The following is a 22,618-nucleotide window of genomic DNA, read 5'->3' on the forward strand; positions in this document are numbered from 1 at the left end:
TGTAATACTGTTCAAAGACAGAAGAGTGGTAAGGGCTAGGCAACGGGGGTTAAGTGACTTGCCCAGGGTTACTGGGAAGTGTCTGAGGCCATATTTGAACCAAAGACCTCCCGTCTCTAGGTCTGGCTCTCAATACACTGAGTCACCCAGCTGCCCCTCTGTGATCCTCTTAATTCCTTGTTTTCTCAAAAACTCTTACCCCATACATAGATCTGACAGATGATTTATTCTTTTATTTACTTATGATAAATGTTTCATAATGTTATCTTTGTTTTTAAGTCAGATACCTATTGAACTTAAAAATAGTGAGAGATTCTAACCTGTACCTACTTTCTATCAGAATGCTTTCTAGTTTTCACACAGGTTTTTTTCTTAAGTCCATTCATCTATTTATTTATTCATTCATTCATTTATTCATTTGTTTGTTTGTTTGTTTATTCATTCATTCATTCATTCATTCATTTATTTATTTGTTTATTTATTTATTTATCCCTCCTCCCCCTCCAGGCATTTATTTTCTTTTTTAGAAAAATTTTTTCCCATGGTTACATGATTCATGTTCTTGCTCTCTCTTCCCCCACCCCACACCCCCATAGCCAATGTGCATTTTCACTGGTTTCTTCATGTCATTGATCAAGATCTATTTCCATATTATTGATAATTGCACTAGGGTGGTCATTAAGAGTCTACATCCCAAATCATGTGTGCATCAACCCATGTGTTCAAGCAGTTGTTTTTCTTTTTTTTTTTTTTTTCCCCAGGAGGACATCATGGACTAGAGTTATTATTTAGCGTCTACATCCCCAATCATATCCCATCAGCCCATGTGTTCAAGCAGTTGCTTTTCTTCTGTGTTTCTCATCCCACAGTTCTTCCTCTGAATGTGGCTAGTTTTCTTTCTCATAAGTCCCTCCTCATTGCTCTGGATCCCTGCATTGCTGCTAGTAGAGAAGTCTGTTATGTTCAATTGTACCACAGTGTATCAGTCTCTGTGTACAATGTTCTTCTGGCTCTGCTCCTTTCACTCTGCATCAATTCCTGGAGGTCTTTCCAGTTCACATGGAATTCCTCTAGTTTATTATTACTTTGAGCTCAATAGTATTCCATCACCAGCATATGCCACAATTTGTTCAGCTATTCCCCAATTGAAGGGCATCCCCTCGTTTTCCAGGTTTTTGCCACCACAAAGAGTGCAGCTATGGATATTTTTGTACATGTCTTTTCCCCTATGATCTCTTTGGGGTACAATCCCAGCAATGGTGTGGCTGGATCATTCTTTTAGTGCTCTTTGGGCATAGTTCCAAATTGCCATACATAATGGTTGGATCAGTTCACAACTCCACCAGCAATGCATTAATGTCCCAATTTTACCACATCCCCTCCAACATTCATTACTATCTCCTTCTATCATTTTAGCCAATCTGCTAGTTATGAGGTGATACCTGAGAGTTGTTTTGATTTGCATTTCTCTAATTATTAGAGATTTAGAACACTTTCTCAGGTGCTTATTATCAGCTTATTGGCTGATTGAATTTCTGAGGGTGTGAATTCACTAAGTGGTTTGGAGCTCCTCCACCTATTTTAAGTTTGTGTTGATTCATTCAAAAATTGCACAAAGGAGAGTTAGTCCAGTCTTCACAATCTAGTAAGATACTTAAGTTAGTGTTAACTCAGGATAAACAATAGACTAAAGCAGTGATGGACAAACTATAGCCCTCAGGCCAGATGCTGTCCCCTGAAATGTTCTATCCCTAGGAGACTTTATTCCTAATCTGATGAATACAATGAGTAGGATACACTACAATGAAACTTCAAAGGAGTTGCCTTAGAAACAAACTGACAGATGAGCATTTCCTTTCCTTTGACCCCCTCTTTAAAAAGTTTGCCCATCGCTGGACTAAAGAATTCTCTTCCACAGGACCATGTGGCTCATTAAATTTAGCATAGATAGTCTTTGTTTAAACATTGCCAGTGAAGAGAAACTTACCATCCCCAAAAACTGTCCATTCCACTCTGAGATAATTAATTGTTAGGAAGTTTTGTTTTGCTTTTGCTTTTTTAATGTCTTATTACTTATTATTATCATGCCTTATTACTTATTACTTATTGCTTTATAATTAAAAAAAATATCACTTCCCAGTGACACTCTACTGCCTCCCTTCAAAAGAACCTCCTTAATAAATATAAGGACAAAACAAACACATTTGCCTTGTCTGGAAGGGTGAGTCTCATTTCATTCCTCTAGTATGCTTCCTCTCTCCCCAGAGGAGGGAGGTGTACTATTACTATTCCATAGATGTGATTGGCCATTGTATTGATCAGAAGTCCAAAGACTTTCAGGACTGTTGCCCTTTTCATTATTGTGGTTGTCAGATAAATTGTCTTTTCAGTTAAATATTTTGCTTACATCAAGTCTAAATCTGTATTGCTGTAACCTCCACCAGTTACTTCTGCAGATGATTTATTTAAGTCAGCTGACTACTTGTTTAAACAAGTCAAGTTGGAGTACTATGATTGCATAAGGTATCCCTTTTTTCATGTTTCTGTTTTCTTCCAATTTGCTATTTACTTATTTACTTTGACCTTTGCTTTAATCATTTACAGGTCTTACTATAGTCAGGTAGCTGATTCTGAAGTGAGAGTAATGTCTGTAAAAAGTCATCAGATGATATAATGGAATGAATACTATAATTTGGAGTCAGAAGATATTGACTTAAACCCAGATACATCCATTTTCTATCACCTGTGAAAAGTTTGGGCAAGTTAATTAACTTCTCTGAGTCTTTATTTCCCTCTACAAAATATAAGTATTTAACTAGATGATTTCGAAGGTACTTTCCCACTCAAAAATCTTGTTTGGGGAGTGTTAGGCAGTCCTTGCCAAATCTAACACCTAACTTTTTTCTTTAAGAAAATACTCCCTTTATATAGGCAAAAATAGTTTATAAACCTTTGACTGTATTCATTTCTTGTTTACAAACTGTATTTTCCAGCATAGTTTTCCATTTTTCCTCCATGCCCCCCAACATTCTTTTACACTGTTGTTCAAAAATATTCAAATGTATGTTGACTTTGTTTGGAATATCTTGCCAAGTTCTTCAGAGAACTTCTCCATTTCTTCACCCTTTGTAACCATTGTTGATATATAAACTGTAGTTATCTCCATGGTGGTCTGTTTATTCTCTTTGTGAGCAGCTGCTAGTATCTTGTGATGGTGTTTCTTGTTGCCTTTGGGTGTATGAAGAAACCAATTCCTGATAACTATTTGTTTTTCTGGGTAGAATCTTTGAGCAGTCTTTGAATTTAACCTCCCTTTTTTTAGCCTTTTGTTTTCCTGTTAAGCAGATATTTAAATAGAGATGTGCTAAATTCTTCTACTAGCCTATGGATTTACTGTCATAAGATAAAAGATGATATAGGTTGTGGGTCAGCAAATATACTGATGGGCTGAATCATACCAACTCCTGCTTTTGCACACCCCAAACTAAGAATGGTTTTTACACATTAAAATAAAGTTTTATTGCATTTTAAAAGGTGCAAAAATAGGCCATGGGCAAATTTGACCCTCCTGTCATAGTTTTCCTACAGCTGATACAGACCACTAGTTAAATAAATACTTGCAAATACTTTAAGAAATATATGTCTTTATACTCTGTCTACTTTTCAGACGTGAAATATGAATAACTGTAATATTTTCTTTTAATTTAGAATTCCTGTAGAAGCCCCATGATATTAATTTCTTGCCAATTAAATGGATTAACTATTATAAAAAACTGGAGTGTATTCCCTTTGTCTGTTTTTTGGACACTGAGCATTTATGGTTTTGGTTTTTTAAATTAGTATTCCCCTTTTTATTGTGAAATTAAATCATCAACCAAAAACAAACTTTTCAATAAGCAAAAAGTAAAGAGAATTATATAGGAAATTATGATTTCTTCTTATATATGATCTAATAAATATGTGAATGTATACAAATATGTACATATTAACTTCTAATATGGTATTATGCCATTCAGTCAACTTGTTGAACATTTGTTAAAGGCTTACAATGTGCCACCACTCTGCTGAGTGCTGGGGCTACAAAATGACAGTACCTTTTCTCAAGGAGTTCATAGTCTAATGGAGGAACTTGAGTAGAAGCCCTCCCTTTTAAAGAAAAATACATTAAGTCCAGCAAAAGACATCAATATTTTGGCCATGTGAAGCATTATATCTTATTCTGCACAAAACTGGGTGATGGATAGTATGAATATTATTAACCAAATTTAACAGATGAAGAAAATGAAGTTCTAATAAATTCAGTGACAATCACACAGCTAGTCAGCAGCACAGCTGGGACTCCATAACTAATTTCTCCCTTGACATTGTTTTCTTTCTACTATATCTGAATACCTCACAGTAATCATTATCGTTGAAAAACAAGAGATTTATAACAGGAAAAAGATGTGGACTGGTATTATTGAGGGGAAAAAATGATAACAGATGGACAGCCTGTGGGTGCCCACATTATGTCAAGAGACCAAAAGGAAGACAACAGTCATGATGCCATAAACTACAAATGGACTGTGATCTGAATGTTGTGAAAATGATCTGTATCATTGGAGGGAATAATTTCATTGTTAGATCACTGATCCACTGTAAATATGAATATAAATATAAATATAGAGGGTGTAAATATGAATCCTTATTTTGGGGTTAGAATATTCTGATTTAGAAGTACAAAAGTAATAATGATTCATCCATATCTGATCTAAAACTCCAGTGGGACTGTAATATTAGCCAGCAGTATGATATTGAAAGCAAAAACCAAAGCCTAGTGTCTAACAAGAAAGACAAGAGTTGAACTGTACTTTCTTCTAGTTAGAACATATCTTTCATGTTGTGTTCAGTGCAAAATATCACAGTTTATAGAGCATACCACTAAGTGGCAAAGTTTTCCAGAGGAAGGTGATCAGGTTCTTGAATGCCATGAGACTAAGTTGAAACAATTTAGGATATTTAAACTGAAAAAATGAAAATGGTGGGAGACATGAAAGCTGTTCTCAAGTATTTTTGAAGAGCTATCAAATGAAGATACTTTTTTAGGAGCAGTGGGTAGAAATTGCAAAGAGGTAAATATAGGTTTTCTGTTAGGAAAAACTTAACAAAATGATTCCAAAATGGAATGAGCAACCTCAGGAGGTATTCAGTTCCTCTTTGACAGGGTTTTTCAAGCAAAGTATTCATAACTAATTTCTGGGGTTTTGTAGAAGAAATATTTGTTCAGGTGTGGATTGGACTAGATGGTCTATGGGGGGTGCCTTCTGAAACTCTATGGTTCTGTAAATGCTGGGGGAAAAAATTGGATTGGGCCAGATTATACAAGGCCTTAAATGTCACAATCAGGAATTTATATTTGTTAGGGACTGGGAAGCCATTCAATATTTTTTAAATCTGAAGTAACATAATTAGAGCAGTACAATAGGAAAATTGCTCTGCAATAGGATGGAGAAAGGATGAATTAGGGAAGAGATAGGCTGAAAGCAGGAAGACCAGAGAGAATATATTTTATGTTAGTCAAGAGATGAATTTGTAAATGAGGATGGACTCTAGTTATAATGAACATTAGGAAGTGTAGGAAGGAGATATATTTTTAATTTCAAATTAATTCCAATTGACTTAATATAAAAGAAAACCCTTTATAGATTTGAGTAGTCATAAAAAACAAATTATCATATTAGCTATGTCCAATAATAATCAAGAGAAGAAATTGTTTTAACTTGTACTCTGAGTCCATCCATTCTTTATCTTTATCTTGTGGACAGTATGTTTTATCATGTGTCTTTTGGATCTCTAATTTGTCATCATAATAATCAATTACTACATCTTTCAAAGTAGATTACCATTACAATATTGCTGTTATGTATAAATTGTTCTATTTCTGCTCACTTCACTTTGTGTCAGTTCATACAATTCTTCCTAGGTTTTTCTGAAACCCTATCCTTCAACATTTTTGATAGCACAGTAATATCCCATTATATTAATATAACTACTACTTGTTCAGCCATTTCGTAAATGATGGGCTTCTTTGCCACCACAAAAATGTTATCTAAGAGATATTGTGGGGATAGAATCATTGGGATCTGACAACTAATTGATTGCATAGTGTTCACTCTTGGGCTGTTGTTCACATATGCAAACCAAAAATACTTATGCAATGGCCATAGATTAACTGTTAAAGGAAGGGAGAGTTGGAAAGTCAGAGAAAACCTCTCATGACTTGGCTGTGGCATTAGCTAGGTGGCTTTTCTGTAGGTCTGCATTTGTGTTCCTGGCCCCAGATCTTGTTTCAGGTCTCTGGGGAAGTCTTATCTTTGGGCTTGTGCTCTGATCTACTAGGGGCCCTGGGAGCATCAGTGCTAAACTGCTTGGGGTCCCAGTAAAATCATCATGGTCAGTGTTCCTGAGAGATTGGCTGCATAAAAAATAGTTGTGGAGTAAGCAATTATTGAGGAAGCAAGAGGCAGGACATATACATTATTTCTAGAAGTTTGCCAGTAAAGAGAAGCAAAGGGATGTTAGTTTGAAGATGGTTTTAGGATAAAAGAGACTTTAACATGTGTTTAGTCTAGGCAGGATGTAAGAAATAAAATGGATATAAAAGAATAGTTTTAAAAGTATTGGGGTTTTTTTTAAGATTTATTAATAGCCATTTGAAAAATGAAGCCACGTGCCATATTAAGAGTTAGTTTGAAAGCCCCGCCATACCTCCACAACTATGCTGTTTCAGCTGGAAAAGAGCGTGCCCTTCCAGGCACTTCCTTTTTATATCTTCTCTCTAAGTTATTACACTTCCTGTCTACCTGATTACTCAAGAGGAATCATGGGAAATGTAGTTTTAAAGAGCCCTAAATGTCCACAGAAAGTTTAGATCAGGGACCTCAAAATTAGTTCAAGGACCCCCAAATTTCCAATATCACAAGGATGATATAGGAAAGAGATATACTGAAAATGTATTGGGGTAAGAGATTGTAATGGATAAAAAGGGGGTACACTAAAATTCGGGGGTGACCTCTTTCCCTTGCTGAGTGACAGAGGGGTAAAAGGCGATTGAGGTAATAGGAGAGGAATGAAAGGGATAGCTGAGTTTAGGGAGGAATGGACAAGTCGGTATTAGGATGGTAAGGGTACGGGTGAGGTGTTCAGGAGAGGCAGCTGACACAGACTAGACATCCAGGCTAGAGACAAGAGGATATTGGGGTAATATACTGAACCCTTCCAGGCAGGAAAGGTACTTTCACAGACACAAAGAATAGGGCCAGACAGAAGTGGTTTGAATCTGACTTGAGGGCTTTCTTGTCAGTTTCTCAAGTCCTCAAAGGAGGAACCACAAGGCTCCTCCCTATCAATGAAACAAAAGGGATTCAGGAGGAAGTGTTGGGCAACTACTTCCTCCCAAGATGGATGCCTCCAGTTTCCCTCAGGAAATAAAAGAGAATTATTTTTCCCCCTTCACCCTTGCCTAATTCTTCAACACAAAGATTCTCCAGAGAGTTTGATTAGGTAGCCAAGTGTTTATTAATGTTTCAGGGTTGGTCTGGAAGGAGAGAGGGGTTTGGGGTTCCTGACAGCCTCTAGGGAGAAACTCAAGATTGGGGAGGGTCTCAGGAATGGGTTAGACTGAGAGAGAACCTGCTCTCTGAGCCTGGGAAGATTTGGCTGCTTTTAAGGTAGAGGGTATACTAAAGGGATAATTTGAATTCAGGGATGTCCTACTCGCCTATGGGGAAACTAAACCCACAAAGTCTTTTCACTAAAACCCAAAAGCCACCCTACCTTCCAGAGCCTTGGGGAAACAGGCAGGGAAAACAGGGAAATAATATGGAGAAGGTCAGGGAGAGGTCCAGAGAAATTAGCGAGGTACGAATTGTCCAAAGACAAGGCACAGGCTAAAGCAAACTGAAAGCCAAAATAGAGCTCTGGTTGATCCTTCCGCTCTGTTCAAGCTTCAGGGACCAACTGCACTTTCTCTCAGAATTCTAAGGCTTAAGTGCCATAAGTTTTCAGTTGGCCCCCTGTAAGAGCAAAACCTGTCTTGCATCTTTTGCATTACAAGACCTAGGGACCATGTCATCAGAAAGATGGGAAGTTGATATGATCAAAGGTTCAAGGACAGGCAGCTACCTACAACTTTTGAGACTAAAGAGAAGGAACTGGAAGTAGATTATTATTGAAAAGTTTAGAGGAAGTAAAGAGGGGAATTAGAGAAGTTCACATCTGTGTGGTGTTAGAGAAATAATATTCAAATCCCACCTCTCTTGATTTATTACAATTGTGATCTTTACTTTTCTTCTCAAACTCACATTTCTCAACTATAAAATGAGAGATCTGGATTATTTTTATTCTCTAAACCTTTGATTATATAATGACCTCAGTCTTTTCAGTAATAATAATAAGAGAAGTCACCTGCAATAAGAGAAGTCACCTGCTTAAGAATGAAATGGGAGGAAATGTAATTGGGGGCTAAAAGGGAGAAGGGAATGTCCAGATCATCTGTTGAGAATGTGATAGTAAAAGATGTACAAAGATGTAAAATGGAGTAAAGAGGATGCTCACAGAAGACTAGTTAGTACCTCTGGTGTGAGAGCGTGCTGAGTCCTTTTCAGGGATGCTTTCTTCTTTGGTGCCCACCTGCCAGCCAGTTCTCACCAGTGGCTCTGAGAAGCTGTAGCATAGGCAGTGGCCACATCCTGGCATACCCTCTGGACAGATGGGCTGAATCAGGTTGAGTGTAACTGACAAGCCTGAAACCTGTTGGTGAGAGTGTGTCTGTGCCAGACATGCAAAGACTTCCCCCAGCAGAAGGGGTGGATGATTACAATTTGTTCCAAAGCTCCTGAAGACAATAGGAGGTTTCAAAGTTCAGTGTCAAAGTTTGGAGAAAGGTGTGAGAATTTCTAGGCAGTGAGTGAATGACCAGAATTTGGAGAGGTTGCATATAATCAGAAGGCATGAATTTTGAAGCAGAAGAGGTCATTGAATTAGGGTACCAGCCACATATTTTTCAGGGTCATCAGCATCAGTTGCAGCACATGCAAGGAATAGTTGTTTTCCATCCTTTTTCCCTTCAGGGATAGAAGCAGAGTTGTTCTTGGATAGAAAAGGGAGGATTGAAAGTGCTACTGAAGGAGAATTTATTCTGTAAGTACAGACATTAAGACTGAGTAGTAGTAGTAGGGAGCATTGAGCATACTGACTATCTCTATCCTTGTTGATCATCTGATTTGAAAACTTCTTACCTATGCCAGGCAGCCTTTGCCAGTTTTAACTAATCTTTTTATCACAATATCTGTTTTTAAAGCCATTATCTTTAGTCACCTTCATATCTCTTCTAACATTCATTTAGTTTGTTTTCATTAAGTCATTCAATCGACCATCATTCATTAAGCAATTGCTACTTTGTGCTTGGGCAGCTAGGTCCTGCAGTGGATAGAATGCTGAGTTTATGGTCAGGAAGACCCGAGTTCAAATCCAACCTCAGATACTTACTAGTTGTGTAACCCTGGGCAAGTAACTTAACCCTGTTTGCCTCAGTTTCCTCATCTGTGAAACGAACTGGAAGGAAATGGCAAACCATGCTCAGTATGTTTCCCAAGAAAATTCCAACTGGGGTCATGAAGAGTTGGATACAACTGAATAACAACTATGTGCTAGGCATTCCCCTGAATGTGGTTTGTAGATTCCTAACTGTTCCCTGTTCAAATCCTTATCTATCCTGGAAAGCTCAATTCAGGACTTTCTTCCTTTATGATGAAATTTTTCTTGAGCACCTCTATCTGAAAGTCAATTTCCTTTTCCTGAATCTATAGAGTAACCTCTCTGTGTGACTGATTAGGGTACATGCATGTTCTGCTTTGTACTGTTATTCATCTCCCCAGATATATTGAAAGTACCTTGAGTGTATGGACAGTGCCATATATAGGTCATATAAGACATATTGAGTGTATGGATGCTGTGTGTGTGTGTGTGTGTGTGTGTGTGTGTGTGTGTGCCTGCGTGCTTTATGGATCTCTTCTGCATTTCAAATTTCTCATCTGTAATACTTGAATAATACTTTTAAGGAATTACGTCAGGGGGTTGTTGAGGCTCAAATGAGGTAATGTATGGAAGAAGGTTTGCAAACCTTATAGCATGGGATAAATGCCAACTCTTTCACACATTTTTCAGGGCCATCAGCATCAGATGCATTACCTGCAGGGAGGAGTTGTTTTCCATTCTTTTCCTTTTAGGGCTAGAAGCACAATTGAGGATGAAAATGCTACTGCAGGTGAATTTATTCTGTAGATACATGCATTAAACTTATTTTCTTCCAAAATGAAAATTCATTCTTCTAGATGAGGAAAGAACAAAACACATTGAAAAGACAGTTCATGTAGCAGCCTACTGTGAATGGTATGTAGGACTGTGTGGTGACCCACTGACATTTTTCATTCGATGAGCTGCCAAGAGATTAGAAATAGCCTTGGCATGCCTATGATAAAACAAGGACTCTTGGCTGTTGGCATTGCTGTACCTGACTGCTGCTTTTGATTAAAATGAGCTTTTCACGCTATGTCTTGTATCATTCTGTTGGATGAAGATGAAGTCTTTAAAAAAAATTCAAAAGCAGAGTCATGCTTTCTTTTGGTTTATTATTGCTTTCTGTGCATTTTCTAAGTGTTTCTGAATGTTTGTTTTTTAGGTGGTAGAGATAAACGTGGAGGTCCTATTTTAACCTTTCCAGCTCGCAGCAATCATGATAGAATACGACAGGAAGATCTGAGAAGACTAATTTCATATCTAGCCTGTATTCCTAGGTAAGTTGTCTTTTGTAATTTGTAAAGGGCAAAAAATTCTGGTAATCGACTTAATCTGACTCGGATGAAACTTGCAGTGGTGCCATTATTTTCCCAGTCACCCAGGAGTGTGAACTAGGAATCATGTTTCATGTTTTCTTATCATTTCCCATATAAAATTGGTCTCTGTGTCTTAACATTTAGATTTTAAATCTCTTTAATCACTCTTGTCTTTTTCATTCCCAAAACCATAACCCCAATTTAGACTCTTCATCGACCATTGCCCTGAACTATTGCAATCACTTATTAACTGGTTTCCCAATCTTCAACTGCCTTCTCTTCCAGAGTTATCCTACATTTTGCAAACAGATTAGTCTTCCTAATGAATGCTCTAGTCACATTATTCTTCTCTTCAAAAATCTTCACTGATTCCCACATACATTTTTAACTATGTGATCTTTGGAAATTCACTCAACTTCCCTTAGTTGTAGTTTTTCTTTGTCTATAAAATGAGAATTATATTACTGGTTCTACCTATCTACATGAGGCTGTGATGAAGAAAAGTGCTTTGTGTTTTGTTTTGTTTTGTTTTGTTTAAATATTTTCCCATAATTACATGTTTCAATGTTCTTTCCCTCTCTCCCAAACCCCCCACGCCCCCACTGCCACTTGATTGTTACATGTATCATTGATTAATACCTAATTCCATATTATTGATAGTTGGACTAGAGTTATCTCTTAGCATCTACATTCCCAATAATATCCCATCAGCCCATGTGTTCAAGCAGTTGTTTTTCTTCTGTGTTTCTCCTTCCACAGTTCTTCCTCTGAATGTGGATAGTTTTTTTTCTCATAAGTCCCTCAGCCTTGCTCTGGATCCTTGCAATTGCTGCTAATAGAGAAGTCCGTTATGTTTGATTGTACCACAGTGTATCAGCTTCTGTGTATGTGTTCTCCTCTGTATGTGTTCTCCTGGATCTGCTCCTTTCACTCTGCATCAATTCCTGGAGATTGTTCCTGTTCACACAGAATTCCTTCAGTTCATTATTTCTATGAGCGCAATGTATTCCATCACCAACAGATACCACAATTTGTTCAGCCATTTCCCAGTTGAAGGACATTCCCTCATAAGAAAAGTGCTTTGTAAACCCTAAAGCTCTAGAGAAAAGTAAGCTGTTGTTATTATTAATCTTGTTTTCAAAACCTTCATAACCTGGTTTTAGCTTTCTTTTGTCTTATCTCCTCACTCTTCACTACTTTACATTGAAGGCAGATTTACTTAAGTACCCAAACACAAGTATATTTTCCTGCTTCTGCATCTTTTGTCGTGCCATCCTTATAACTTAAATTTCCCTTTTCTCACTCCTACCCTTGGTTCTCAACTCTACCTGTTGAAATTTTCTCTATCCTTTATTATCAGCTTCACATGAAATTTCCTTGGTCCTAATCAGCTGAAAATAATCTCTTCTTGCCTTCCTTTACCCACCTACTTCATGCTGTCATGGAACTTGTTCATAAATCTTTTTATAGATTTACCCTGTAATATTTGGATTTATGGTAATTTGTGTATATTTTCTCTTTGCATTAGATTATGGATTTCTACTGGTCTGTATTTTTATCATCTATATATTTTTCCTTCTGTCTAGCAAAAAAAAAAGGGCCTTTAGACAACAGGAACCTAATTAATATTTTTGGATAAATGATTGGCCTCTAGCAGCCCTTTAATATCCAAGTTAATGACAATTTCCTTTGTTTATTATTGTTATATTGACATATGTCAGAATAGAGAGGTGATGGCAAATATGACGTGTGTTGGCACTGACACGGTTAGCCATTTTCGATGACACATGGCTGCATGTGGCTGCATACAGAGAAGTACAGGGCTACATGCCAACTTTTGATATAATGTAGTGTAGACACTCTGTGCACTATAGATGACAATTCTACCTATATTAATTTACCTATTTTGGTTTATAAAATACAGTTATATATTACAATTAAACATTTTTGTTATTGAAACTATAAATATCACAAAATTATGTTTTTTTTTTCTCAAAGTGACATACCACCCAAGTTATGCTTGGTTTTTTGGTGAATTTTGCCACACCAAGCTCAAAAGGTTGCCCATCACTGGAATAGAGGGAAGTGGAGTATCCTGGTGACAATGACAAACCAGGCATTGATTTAAACATATTTCCAAGCAGTCCATTGAGAGGGAAAAATCATAGTCAAAAGTTGGCTATCTATTAATATCCCTTTTATTAAAGCACTAGTTCAGTGATAATAAAAAAATTTAAACTTATTGTCCTTAACACAAACACATAGAGGATGTAATGACATACTGGATAGAAGTCTAGTCTTGGAGTTGGGAAGACCTAGGTTCAAATCTTGTCTTCAATAAATAACCAATTTGTTACCATGGATAGCCCCTCCCACTCCCCCAAAGTAATTCTCTTAAGACTTTAATGAATTTTAGAACAGTTTGCAACCTGAATTGGTGGAAATTTTCACCCTGATTAAGTCATATATCTAGACCAATCAAAAAAGCAGGAGAGGAGGGGCAGCTGGGTAGCTCAGTGGAGTGAGAGCCAGGCCTAGAGACAGGAGGTCCTAGGTTTAAACCTGGCCTCAGCCACTTCTTATCTGTGTGACCCTGGGCAAGTCACTTGACCCCCATTGCCCACCCTTACCAATCTTCCACCTATGAGACAATACACCGAAGTACAAGGGTTTAAAAAAAAAAAAAAGCAGGAGAGGTTTGGGATGATCATGTGAGGGTTTTTTGAGGATAGAACAAACATGGGAGTATCTGTAAGCAGAAGGGAAACAGCTAGTAGGCAAGGAGTAACTGAAAATTAGTGAGTAAGCAAAAGATGATTCAGGGTGTAATCTACTGGAGAAATTAGAATGGAAAGAGGTGTTTGCCATGGGAAAAAGGACCACCTCTTCTTGTGAGACAGGGGTAAAGAAAGGCATAGTAGTAAAAGTCATCTAAGTGATGTGAACTGAGGAGGAGAGGAGATGAAGGAAGTCATCTGACCCTATTATAAATATATTCAGTTAAACCAAAACATTATTTATGTAGAAGCCACCATCTTGTATCCATCCCTAGGCAATAGGAGAAGCATTTAAACTAAGAATTACCATTTAACCATCAATTACTCTTCAACATTATCGATGGCTTGTTTTGCAATGGTTGTACCTTTGTTTGGGGTGTGCATTGCTACTGGTATTTTGTGTGTGTGTGTGTGTGTGTGGAAACATCCTTTCTTCTCCAAGAGTCACCCAACAGTCATGGTGAGAGGTATCAGAGGAGCCTGACTTTATAAAATATACTCTTTATGAAGGATCTATTTATTTATATTCTTGCTATGTTATTTAAGTTAATTTATGTGATATCTAACAACTCAGAAGGAAAAAATTGAGCTAATTCACTGAGAACTCCTTCATCTCCTAGCTTCCTCAGTTCACATCACTCAGATGCCTTTCACTACAATCTCCTTATTTACCTATCTCATATGAAGTGGTGGTCTTTTTTTCCCTCCAAGACAAAATCCTCTACATGTACATCCCTTTCCATTCCAATTTCTCCAGCAAATTGCATCCTCCATCATCTTCATTTACTCATTGATCTTTAATTATTCCTTGTCTACTGGTTGCTTCCCTACTGCCTACAGATACTCCCATGTTTATTCTATCCCCCCAAAAACTTTGCTTGATCATCCCATACCTCTCTGCCTTATCTAGCTAACCTCTTTTAGAAGATCAATTCTAATGGGAGCCTTCACTTTCTTTCCTCTCATTCACTTCTTAACTAATTTTGAGCCTCTGACTTCATCATTTTTTTTTTAAGCCCTTGTACTTCGGTGTATTGTCTCATAGTTGGAAGATTGGTAAGGATGGGCAATGGGGGTCAAGTGACTTGCCCAGGGTCACACAGCTGGGAAGTGGCTGAGGCCGGGTTTGAACCTAGGACCTCCTGTCTCTAGGCCTGACTCTCACTCCACTGAGCTATCCAGCTGCCCTGACTTCATCATTTTTAACTGGAATTGCTCTCTCAAAAGTTGCCACTGATTTCTTAATTGCCAGATCTAATGATTTTTTTTTCTCAATCCTCATCCTTTTTGACAATATTATTGTCTGACTTTGCCAATTACCTGGTTCTCCTTGACACTCTCTAAGTTTTTTTGACACTTTTCTCTTGATTGTCCTATTGTTATGATCAGTCTTTCTCTATGTCCTTTGCAAGATGTTCATTCTCTTTGTACCTACTAACTATGAATGTCCTCTCTTTCACTTGGTGATCTCATCAACTCTTATGGATACAGTTACCATATCTGTGCATTTGAGGAAAATTTTCAAGAAATATGTCAAGGTGTCTTAAAATCATGAAAGGTAATGAGTAATGGAACATATTTTATTCATCTAGTTCTGGTATATTACAATATGAAGGTATTTCTTCAAGCTTGAAAGAGATAGATTTAGGACAAAACAAATCAATGACAAGTGTACCTTTGTATAACCTGACCATTGGTACCAGCTTCATGGATCAAATACTGAAACTTTCTGGCTCAACTTACTGTGCAAGTCTTTAGGTGTTTATCAGTGATGCTTATCTCATTAACCCTCAGGGACAGTAGGCATCTATCTTGTTTTGAAAATGACCATTTAACATCTCTGCTTCATACAATCGTACAGAATTGCAGAATTTGGGGGTTGAGCAAGATACCTTATAAACCATTAGTCTAGTCCAATCCCTCTCCCCACTGTAGGAACACACTTCCACAACATCCCTGACAGGTACAATTCAATCTTTGCTTTTGTCATTTTTGCCCAGCTGGTCTAGTTCTCCTTTCTGGAACAAAGTACCAGTCCCTCTTCTACATGACCCCTTTCACCTGTTACAGTGGAAAGAGGGTAGGATTTGGAGATAGAAAATGTTGGTTTGAATTTTGATCATATGACTTCCAACCTACACAAACTTGAGGAAATAATTTTGCTTCTCTGGGCCCCAATTTCCTTTTCTACAAAATGAGGGAGTTGGTCCCTTCCAGTTCTAAGACTCTTTTTACCTCTTTCACATTCACTTGTCTAGTTTAAATACCTTTAGTCCTTTTATCTAGTCCTCCTATGATATGATATGATTTCTAGATTCCTCATCTTGCTTATCCCTTTAAATACAGTCCAGTTTATTGAAGCTTCTTGAAAATGAGAGACACAGAGCTGCCACAGTTCTCTTAAATTCAGTTTGAATAGACTAGACAAGTCTTTTTCTTTGTCAGGGAAGTTGTTATTCAGTTTTCTATGTGTAGTTCTGGTTCTGATACTTTTCTATTTTTTCTGAGTTTTCCCTTGCCTGAACTGTTCAGTGTAGTCTGCCAGATGTTTTTTGGGACATTTTGTCTTTTTCAGGACTAATTTAGAGGTTGTTTCATAAGTAATCTACTGTGACATAGCTCTTCTTCCTTTACTTAAGGTCATAGTTATTTTAGATTGAAGACTTGAGTGCAGTTTCATCCTTCAGTTTTTAGAGAGGAAACCACTTTCCTCATCTCTGTGCCCAGTAAAAGTAGAGCTTCTGTTTCTTTAGAAAACAATATTAAAAGGGGCATGTAGGTAGCTCAGTGGATTGAGAGTCAGGCTCAGAGACAGGAGGTCCTGGGTTTAAATGTGACTTCAGACACTTCCTAGCTGTGTGACCCTGGGAAAGTCACTTAAACCCCATTTCCTAGCCCTACCACTCTTCTGCCTTGGAACCAATACATGGTATAGATTCCAAGACAGAAGGTAAGGATTTAAAAATAACAAAAGAAAAGAGAAGAGAAGAGAAGAGAAAAGAGAAAAGAAAAGAAAAGAAAAGAAAAAAGAAAAGAAAAGAAGAGAAAAGAAAACTATATTGGAAAAAAAGGAGAAAAATTATGTTGAGTGAGAACATCGGTGTCAAATTGGGATTCCATTTATCTTAGAGGAAGAAGTATGTGGCCAAGTGTCTTTGGAAACAACTGGCAAATAGACAGATGTGTGTCATATAGCACATGTCTTGAACTAAGGACCATTATATGAATGCCTGGCATGTAACTGCTCTCTTGCTAAGGACTGTGCATGTTGATTAGGTGCCTATAAATACAAACCAGCCTTTTAGATAGCTGTAATTCATTACTCTTTAAATAGCACCTCATTTTCTACTTGGAAAAAATAAATGGATTAGGATGCAGATGCACCGTTAGCACTGTTAAACTACTGTTTTTCAAGCAACTGGGTAGTAAGTCTTTGACTGGTGGAGAGGATAACTGGTTAAACCTTCTTTAGAGAGTACTAAGCACTTGGCAAGTTCAGGATGATTCTCCAATCTATTGTTTTCCAAATTCTCTGCTACATGGCCGGGAATTATTCAGGATTTCTTCTAAGCCTTTTTTCAAGTGGGAAAGCTTACAAGTGTTATGTAGGTTGTGTTGAGAGGAAGACTTTCTATAACAAAATCTATTTTGATCTAAAGAAGATTAATGTTTAAAGTGCAGGGAATCTTAAGCCTACAAACAAAACATACAACTGCAGGTTTTCTGATGACATTTATTTGGTATATGGATGTAGAATTTATGGTTATTATGAAGAGTCAAAGTACCTCAGTGGCAACAGCATTCTATAGCATGTAGATGAAGTATTAGCACACGATTATATACCCTGTTAGAGTTCTGCACTTTGACATATTAAAGACATAGTAAAGTAAATATTTGAATGAGAACTAGAATGCTGAACCCCATTAAAATTTAATGAGACTCGATCAATTGGTTTTGATGGGGCCAGGTTGACTTTAACTTGTCTAAATGTTCTGTATGCTTTGTGAATTAGGACATAAAGCACGATATGTTTCCATTTATATTGTTACTTGGTTTGAAATTTCCTAACAGAAAGTAGACTGGAAGTGTAATGGAATGATGATGTGAAAGTGAATTATGAATATAAACTAGTTTTAAATGGAATCGATCATTTAGGTAACTGATGAAAGGAGGTAATATGGTAACTTCTGCCAAATTTATTTTTTCCTTCAATCAATTAAATACCCAGTTCATTGAATCCAACCAGGTATGATTCAGCTTCCACACCCCAAAAAATATGCTGATATGAACTCATTCTCATATTTTGTCATCCACATCAAAAGATAGGTATACTATAGACTTTAACCTTAAAAAATTCCAACAATATAAAAGATTCATCATGTTATAAATCAAAATAAGAAACAAACAGGTTGGGATTTATGTCTGTGTGTGTATACACATACAACATGTTGCATATGAATGTGTTATTTTTCAGCATTCCGTGGTAAAGGGCAGAGAGAAGGTAATTTTAAAGAGATAATGAAGCAGAACATCCACACTTAGGTGTATCATTTAGTTTCACAAAGATTTAAATTTAGGCCAGTTTCCAAGGTTGATTGCCTAAGGCTAGATGTCAGATGATTCCTCCATTGTCACTGTAAAGCAATGGTTCAAATTAGGTGAAAACCTAAAATTATCATTGGCATTCACATAGTACTTTGGTATTTTCAAAGTGCTTTATACTCAGAACCTAGCTAATGACCTGGCTTCAACACCATTAGACCACACAAGCTGTTTTACTGAATAGACTGTGTAATGGTGAGGATTAGAATTGTTCCTTAACTATGGTGTAGCTTGGAAACTATCACAAAGCCTTCCCTGTAGCACCTGAGGCTGTTAACAAGGAATACCAAATCACATGTACTTCTTTTCAGCCTGGATTAAAGGAAATTTTAAGCTGAAAGTGATCTTTAAAAAAAATGATACTCTTACTATAACAACTTGCATGATATCTTTATATCGATGTCTAAAAATTTCATGAAATACAAATGAACCTCTGTTTGCCTCAATTTCTTGACTGTAAAATGGGAATAATAACAGCACCTACCTTTAGGACTGTTGTGAGGCTCAAATGAGGCAATATTTGGAAAATGCTGAGCATAGTGCCTGGCTTATAGAAGGTATTCTATAAATGTTTATTCCTTTCCTTTCCCTTGTGAGTCAGCCTTCAAGGAAAGATGTTGCTCACTAATGGAAATATATCTTTTAAAATGGTGGAAGAAGAAAGGAGTTATATCTTAAGGTTTTTGGGAGGAAGATTTTCTTTCTGACCATTCATTTTGTGGGAGTGCCTGAGGTTGAAGGGAGCTTTAGTCTTCCTTGCACCAGAAGTTCATAGTGGGAAGTGCCTTAATAAGAGGATTAAAAGAAGTGTGGTGTAGAAAATAGGGGAAGTCCTGAAGACAGGTGGCAGGGAAGGATGCTTTCTCCATCTCCAAGGAAATAACTTAGCAAACTAGAAATTTCTATTGTTTCTGAATGACATATTTTGATGACAATTATGTTTAAGATCAGTTATGTGTGCCAAGAAAGAATTCTAAGTCTTTTCTCCCTAAGATAACTCATTTTTCCCTTAAGAGATACAGAAAAGTTTATGTTTATTTATTTAAATTAATATTGATGATTCTTGATAGACAATTTCAGAGGGCACTGGTCAAACTTCATTTGGATCATCACTTTCAGTTCTCTGAGCCAAAGATATTTTTGTTGATTGATTGATTGGTTGGTTTCTAAGTAAATTTGCAATTTATTAATCATTTGAAATATTAATACATTTGAAAAATAGTAGAAATATGCATTTGTGATAAATTGATTGAGCCTATGGAAGGCATATAAGCTAATTTATTATATTGGGTTATTTAAGGAGATGGGCCCCTTGCAGTTACTTTATCATTCATAAATTGGGAACAAGTGATTTCCTAAGATCATAGATCATAAAATCTTGGAAAGAGATTCTCGAGGTCATTTAGTGACCTGCAGTGTAGGAGAAAGCATACTGGACCTGAAAGTAGGAGAGACATAGGTTAAAGCCTGCCTAAGAACCTTAATGCATATATAGTTCATCGAAGCATTCTTCTTTCCCCCTTCCTTTTTTCTTGTTAAAAATTTAATAGAACTTTTAATTAACAACTGAATCATCAACCAGAATTTCAATGTACAAAAAACAAAAAGGATTTTATATCCATCCCTGAATTTGTTATTTTTATAGTGTATATTAAATTTAATACAATTGTGACAAAATTATTGTTTATATCCTGTCATGAACTTTTTAAAAGTATTTTGAAAAGTATTATATTGATGTTCTCTTTTTAAAAGAAAAATCTATCATTCTAATTTGCTCCTTGCTCCCTCTCTCCCTATATCCCTCTCTCTCTCTTTCCTTTTATCCCTTTCTTCCTTCCTTCCTTCCTTCCTTCCTTCCTTCCTTCCTTCCTTCCATGCTCTCTCTAGCTCAGACATCTGGAATAAAATATTCATTATATATAGATTTGCCAACTTTCACTCCAGACTTCCTCTCTTCCTTTGGTTTCAGTGGCTCTCTTTCTCTTGGTTCTCCAGATATTCTGACTGAACTGAAATACAAAGTACATTATCAATAAGCCAAATGGTTATCTCTTGAATAATTGAATGTCCATGTAGTTATTTATGAAGTTACCAATGTGGTATCAATTTAATTCACCTTTGCTATATGTATTTAATTTTTACTTTCCTTTTTTTCACAGTGAAGAAGTCTGTAAACGAGGATTCACTGTTATTGTGGACATGCGTGGATCCAAATGGGACTCTATTAAGCCTCTACTGAAGATTTTACAAGAGTCCTTTCCTTGTTGTATTCATGTTGCACTGATAATCAAGCCAGACAACTTTTGGCAGAAACAGAGGACAAACTTTGGCAGTTCTAAATTTGAATTTGAGGTAATTTCTACTATAACATACATACATACATACATATATATATATATATATACTCACACACACATAATATGTATATACATATATCTACTATAACAACTGATAGTTGCGGTTAATTATATGATGACACCTTTTCATCATTTAGTCAGGGAATAGATTTTTTTTAATTGGTAATTAAACTTGTATTGCCAATACCTAATGTAGATATGAGGATATATCTTTAGATATTTTCTTAAAAGTGAATGAAGAATTGAGGAGAGACAGTAAGAAATGGGAGTGGAGCTGAGGTATGATATAACCTTTCTGTGAATAAAATAATGTGGAATTTTTACTAGAAAAAGAAGGCTTTTACATTTTAATTCACTTTATATCTTTATGATGCACTCTACATAGTCAATGCATTAGCCAAATTTGAGTTAAAGGGTTATCAAGTTATACCTCTTGAGTTGATGAAGGAGCACAGTGATTTTCATTTCCTTGTATTTCAGAATAAATAAAGAATGCTGTGCTCCCAAGACTCTGACCAAAAAGTGAATGGTAATGAGGAGAGTGGTGTAGCATGTTTAGTTGCTTTAATTAGGAGTCCTTTTCACACACATGAAAAAGTGGTGGTTCTGGTTGGAGGGAGGTGATCAAGAGGACCATGTTATTTTAATGATGTATACACTGAAGTGAAGGCCAGTTAGAGGCACCTTCTGAAAGGTGTCACATTCATAGTTGACTTAACTGTGAGCCTCCTAAACAATGGAGTGAGTGCTAGTCCTAAATGGGCCAATTTTCTTTGTCCACCCCATTTTCACCTCCTTATTTCTAGAAGTTACCAACATTTTTTGAGGTAATTTAATGAGGTGATAATGGGAATAAGGAATTCTACTCTTCTGTGGATGTTTTTTAACAGAATGTGATTGCTTGTATAAGCTTTAGGGTTTTTTTCTCTAGTAGATTTTTCTTTTGAACAAGTGTAGCCAAAAGTTATATCCAGTGTGAGTGCTAGGGATAGCCATTGGTGCATCTCTGCCCTGCTCCTCCCCTACCTCCCCAATTTGTTTCTGTATACTGATCCTTCTTATAATCACAATGTAAAATCAACTTGACTCAAAGGAAATTCAGCTTCACCAGTTCAGATAGAAGAAATATTAAATCAGTTTTATGCTTCCATTTCATACAGGGCTTATACTTCTTTTCATTCAAAGAAAGAATAACCACTCAAGGACATTTTATTAGATTTTAATGAAGCATTTCTCATTTAAAATTTTAGATATTATAAAGAAGGTAGATTTTATTATATGTACTGCCATATTTTCCAACAGGAAAGAAGAAAATGGTGATTCAGTGATACAATTCATATAAAACTTAGTGGCATTCTACTGAGTCCGTCTCCAGACTTTTTTTGAAGTCTCCTTCACCAGTTTTTCCAACACTGTATATGTATATTGGCTCTCCTCTCTTAGATGGGTTGTGCAGGTGATTGCCTCCAGGAGTTTGCCTTCAGGAAGCTATTAAAAGTCAGTGTAAATGAGTCTGGCTCCCTGGGGATGGGACTTAACCTGCAGCAACCTTGCAGGCACAAATGCTGGTTTAGGAGAAAGCATCAGTAACTGCATCTTTTGTCTAATGCTTGCAAACTGATACTAAGTCTTGTTTGCTGGGCATTCGGAGACTAGAGCAGAACCAGGACCAGGACCAAAATGGCTCCATCTCAAACCTATTTTTATTGCCTGGGTATAACTAATTTATACGAATATGCTAATTTAGTTTACTAGTTTACTTATGTAAACCAGTTTATCTGAATAAACTAATTTTATTCAGCTGTGTTGTTATATGACTTGTTTTCTTTTCTCAGACACCATTTCTATTGAGCAGAAAAGATAAATCCTATTTTATAAACAGCTTGGTTGAAGTTAAGATCATAAATTTATAACTTGCATGAGTAATAAGTAATTAAAATGTTCTACATTTTTCCTCAGGTGAGAATAAGGTACAGATTGTTAAGGCATATAACCATTGAGGATCACA

At 36.6% G+C, this 22,618-nt stretch overlaps 1 protein-coding gene across 1 annotated transcript in view; it reads left to right on the forward strand.

Annotated features, from left to right (window-relative positions):
• The window catches only part of TRIO (trio Rho guanine nucleotide exchange factor), a 515,315-nt gene that overhangs the window by 209,471 nt on the left and 283,226 nt on the right, over positions 1 to 22,618 (forward strand). The window contains exons 3-4 of the mRNA XM_044665522.1: positions 10,721 to 10,835; positions 20,413 to 20,605. Of these exons, the coding sequence (XP_044521457.1) occupies positions 10,721 to 10,835; positions 20,413 to 20,605 (308 nt within the window). The remainder of the gene's footprint in view (positions 1 to 10,720; positions 10,836 to 20,412; positions 20,606 to 22,618) is intronic.

The sequence above is a fragment of the Gracilinanus agilis genome, chromosome 1 (genome assembly GCF_016433145.1).
Source record: "Gracilinanus agilis isolate LMUSP501 chromosome 1, AgileGrace, whole genome shotgun sequence".
Lineage (NCBI taxonomy): Eukaryota > Metazoa > Chordata > Mammalia > Didelphimorphia > Didelphidae > Gracilinanus > Gracilinanus agilis.